Genomic DNA, 5,061 nt, shown 5'->3' with positions numbered 1-5,061 from the left:
TAATAACGAAAATAATAACAATTAAATAAATGTGAAAATTGGGATTTTGGAAATTGGAAATTAAATCTGGAAATCGGAATTTTGAAAAATTGTTTAAAGATGGAATTTTAAAAATAAATAAATAGAATAATAATAATAATGAAAATAATAATTAAATAAATGAATGTGAATATTGGAATTTTTGGAACTTGAAAATTAATTTCGGAAATTGAAATTTTGAAGAATTATTTAAGGATGGAATTTTAGAAATAAATAAATAAATAGAATAATAATAATAGCGAAAACAATAATTAAATAAATGAACGTGAATATTGGAATTTTTGAAATTGGAAATTAAAGTTGGAAATCGGAATTTTGAAAAATTGTTTAGGGATGGAAATTTTTTTGAAGTAAATAAAAAATAGAATAATAACAATAACAAGAATAATAATTAAATAAATCAATGTGACTATTGGAATTTTTGAAACTTAGAAATTAATTTCGGAAATCGGAATTTTGAAAAATCATTTAAGGATGGAATTTTAGAAATAAATAAATAAATAGAATAATAATAATAACGAAAACAATAATTAAATAAATGAACGTGAATATTGGAATTTTTGAAATTGGAAATTAAAGTCGGAAATCGGAATTTTGAAAAATTGTTTAGGGATGGAAATTTTTTGAAGTAAATAAAAATTAGAATAATAACAATAACAAGAATAATAATTAAATAAATCAACGTGAATATTGGAATTTTTGAAACTTAGAAATTAATTTCGGAAATCGGAATTTTGAAAAATCATTTAAGGATGGAATTTTAGAAATAAATAATAGAATAATAATAATGAAAATAATAATTAAATAAATGAATGTGAATATTGGAATTTTTGAAATTGGAAATTAAATTCGGAAAGCGAAATTTTGAAGAATTACTTAAAGATGGAATTTTAAAAATAAATAAATAAAATAATAATAATAACTAAAATAATAATAATTAAATAAATAAATGTAGAAATTGGAATCCTAGAAATTAAAAATTAAATTTAGAAATCGGAATTTTGAAGAATTACTTAAAGATGGAATTTTAAAAACTAAATTTGAAAGGAATTGGAGTTTCGGAAATTAGAGTTTTGAAGGTTAAATTAAGGGATTGAAGTTTCAAAAATTATTTTGAAAATCAGAATTTTAGATAATTATTTGTAGATAGAAGTTTTAGAAATTAAATTCAAAAATTAAAAATTTAGAAAATTACGCTTTTTCGAAGAATTAATATATATATATAATATATATATATATATATATATATATATATGAAATGTGGTCTTTTAGGTGTGCACTAAAAGGTCGCCATGTATGGCCTGCACTGCATCATCCCTCACCAACGGCACAAGACTAAGCTTCTTTACAGCCAAATACCCCTTGCTCAAAGTCCCAGCTAGCCGGAACCAAATCCGGAAAACTCATCATATACTCATAAACCTTCACTCCCTTATCGCTCAATTTTTCCCAATCAAACCTCCACACCACTCCCGACATCTTCGACCTTGCCACCCTTGATCCTATCACCAGAACGCACGACATAGAACATAAATCCGAAACTGAACCCACCGAATCGAACGAGGACTTCACAACTAGATCCGACTCGAAGGGAACACGCCGCGACTTGGTGGAACAGACCAACGTTGCCCGCTACACAGCGGAGTTTTTGGGATGGATGATTCTGACGCTGCCGACAGTGGCCATGGCCACAGCCATGGTAGATTCGATGACGGTGTCCATCGGCGACGCTACGCAGGGCATTGTGAGGTGGATGATGCGGCTGAGTTTGGAGCCGAACTGGACTGTGTCTGCGGTTGCTAGAATGAGGGGTTGAAGAGCGAGATTGAGAGGGTGGCGGAAGCAATGCGGTGGAGGCATGGAGGAATGGAAACTACAGTAGGTATGAAAAATGGGATTTGAATCTGAGCTAGTAAGTGGACTAGGCGTATGCCTAGGCTGTTGGGGCAGCACGTTCAGTTCTTAAGATCATCCCATATAACCAAATGCCCGAATGCTAAAATTAGTTTTTTGTAAATTCCCAGCCACCAAACGTAGGCCTGAGTAGAGAAATGTTGAACATGAATCAAAAAGTGTGGAATGAGAGCCATTTGAAGTGACGAAACCAACCAAAAGAAGAAACCCACCTGGCCTGAAACTCAAAAATCCTAGGACCCCAAAAAAAGAAAAGAAAACGGGTGTGATTTCCATACTTTTAAATATGTTCCCAACAAAATCTATGTGGGTATGCCCTGCTCTGTTCACACCCACTGAACACACTACCATATCTTTTTTTTTTCTTCATGTATATATGTGTTGCAAAAAAAAAAAAAAACAGAACGGGCAAAGGCCAAAAACAAATGCAATGCAGATATAACATCCAATAGAGCAAATGAGTTGATATTCTGAATGCCCCACAACCAATATGACAAAGAACCTCACCAGTTTTCGAGCTAAACTAAGGAAAATACACAGTTCATAATGTATGTACCTGGGGCGTCTCCTCTCAAGCCAAGCATGCTTGTCTTCTAGCGCTCCTCCCTTCTTTAGCTCAAAAATCCTTTTTCTTTTCTTCACAATACCCCCCTCCTTAAAAACCAGTTCTCCAGCTTTTTTTTTTTCTCCCCCCACTGCTACTAGCTCTTTGCTCTTGGTCAGAGACGTCCTTCCACCAGCTCCTTGCTCCTGCCATCACCTTCTGAAGCTCCAACCACCACCAAGGAAATGGTCACCTACTCCGCCACACGTCCCATGCAGCTCATCTATCTCCAAAGTCGTCCCCCACTCTAAACGAGATTTTTAGCTCTTCTCCCTCCGAGTGTTCCGAAACAAAAGAAAGCCCCTCCTGTTTTTAAAGGGGTCTACACTAACCTTTTTAGAATAAGGGAGGTAAGAATCACAAACATTAATATAAAAGGCAAACCACATATGAGGATAGATAAGTCATGCATATTAATCACTCATGCAATTCTAGTAAGTTTAGGATGTTATGATCCTCATGTGTCAATCAAACGAACAAATGAGGAAATGGTACATCAAATGCACATAAGGATATATCCATTTACTAATCTATTAAATACCAACTTTATCCTCACACTCACGTTTGAATTTCTACCTCTTATCATCCTGATGTAATTGTCATTTTGTGAACCTACATTTTTTATTGGGAAAGTTAGGTTTTAGGCTACTGATATCTAAATATTATGAAAACCAAAACCCATTTTTAATTTTTCAATATTAAACCCAAAATATTTTAGGTTTCATGCACTTTGGGCTGAGTTGGTTTTTAATACCTAATATGCCCTCTCTTCTCTGCCAGGTCAACCTTCACATATTAAAAAAAAAAACAAAAAACCGAAAAAACATAAAACATTTTGCCTAAAATTTTTCATCTCGAAACCCAAATCCAAAAAAAAAACCTAACTTCTCCAAGTCTCTCTCTCCCCTCCACCTTCGTCCATGTCTCTCTCGCAACTTCTCACACCTTCAACTAGCATGCTTCCTCTCCCAATTTACTAAGTCTCAGTCGTTTGTTTCCTATGACGAGGCCTGAAACCAGGGAGTGGAAGATGGGAAAGGAATTTTGGTGTCGTTTGTCTCCAGCGGTTCCTCTCACCTCCTACATCCAATTCGCCCTGCACCACAAATGTGTATCCGTCTAAATGGTGTCAGCTGAGACGCCGATTCTCAGACCCAATATGCTGGTTCTGTAGTGTGGCTCCAACACCGTTTTGGGATCAGGGGAGACGTTGATGCGGTACATAGAGTCGAGGTTCCCTCAGTCGTCGTTGGTGATGAGCTGTGGTGGTGACTGAGATGAAACGAGTTGACCCGACAGTGGGGAGTCCGCGAATAAAGGTGAAGAAGTTTGGGAGGAGTTATGGTGATCTAGTGGAGGTGATGTTGGAGATGGAAGAAGACCCTTTTTTTTTTTCACATGTGAAGGTTGACCTAGCAGAAAGAGAAGGACATATTGGACATTAAAAAATAGCTCGGCCCAAAGTGCATGAAGCCCATGTACAAGCTGCTCAAGTTCCTCCATTTCTCTATCCCCTGTTATACCAGAAGCCTGAGGTTCAAGCGACTTAGCTTTCTTCCTAACCCCTGTTTCACCAGAACCACGACGTGGCCGAACTTCCTTGTCCCCTATTTTACCACCAGAAACCTCAACATCACATGGCTGAACTTCTCTATCCCTTGTTATATCAGAAGCCCCTTCATGTCGCTGAACTTCCCTCCTTTCTCTATCCCCTGTTATACGAAAGCCAACTCTGAAGTTTGTCGATAAACAACATAAGATAAGTAATATGACCAGACCTACCACTCCACAGATAATGCTCACGTTCCGCAAATGGTTCCCTGCATAGATAGAAGTTAATAAATTTTGTTGTTAGAGCAGAACTCAAGTGAGAGTGAGAGAGAGAGAGAGAGGGAGAGGGCTTTTATGGTTTTGCTATAGCTCCTCTAATGGTAGAGGATGAGTTGAAATATCAACTATACAGTTGACTTTTTTCGAATTTTCGATCACGTGTTTGGATTGTAAATTCGATGAAGATCTAAGATTTATTCAGTACTTGGTTTTGGCTACTTTTAGGAATACAATACATAGAGACTCTTACCTTTATCTTTTGATGAGGACAAAACATAGAGCTCATCCTGATTTGCATCACCCACTTGGGCTCGTGGAAATTTTTCCCTCCACAACTGACATCCAGTTCCAGTGGTGAATACAGTATTACAAGCAGTACAAGAACAATTGTTCCAGTATACGGCCTGACAATCACTAAGGCCCAAGCTCGTATCTATGTTCATTAATGATGGATATCCTGAATTGCGATTGCTTCATGAATTAGTAGTCTCTAATCCTGCAAGTGGGTTGCTCTCGCACTGCGCACCCTGGATATTTGTCATAACGATCACACATACCATCCTTCACGAATAGAGTTCAATACCCACTTTGAAATAGCTCCATCTTGAACTGAATGGCTGAAGTAGATCTCGTTCTCATTACACACTGTTGAAATAGTAGATGTTATGGTGAGT

General features: G+C 36.6%; 1 protein-coding gene across 1 annotated transcript; it reads right to left on the bottom strand.

Annotated features, from left to right (window-relative positions):
• Positions 1 to 1,374: 1,374 nt before the first annotated feature.
• LOC117918096 (inosine-5'-monophosphate dehydrogenase 2-like) lies at positions 1,375 to 1,899 on the bottom strand. The gene is made up of 2 exons (XM_034834622.1): positions 1,708 to 1,899; positions 1,375 to 1,644 (listed from the first exon to the last, which is right to left on the bottom strand). Exons 1-2 carry the CDS (start codon positions 1,897 to 1,899, stop codon positions 1,375 to 1,377), a joined length of 462 nt encoding a protein of 153 aa, XP_034690513.1.
• Between the last annotated feature and the right edge of the window lie 3,162 nt (positions 1,900 to 5,061).

The sequence above is a fragment of the Vitis riparia genome, chromosome 7 (assembly GCF_004353265.1).
Source record: "Vitis riparia cultivar Riparia Gloire de Montpellier isolate 1030 chromosome 7, EGFV_Vit.rip_1.0, whole genome shotgun sequence".
In the NCBI taxonomy this organism is placed as follows: Eukaryota; Viridiplantae; Streptophyta; class Magnoliopsida; order Vitales; family Vitaceae; genus Vitis; species Vitis riparia.
Note: the sequence above shows the minus strand (reverse complement) of the source record. Positions and strands in the feature narration are given on the sequence as shown.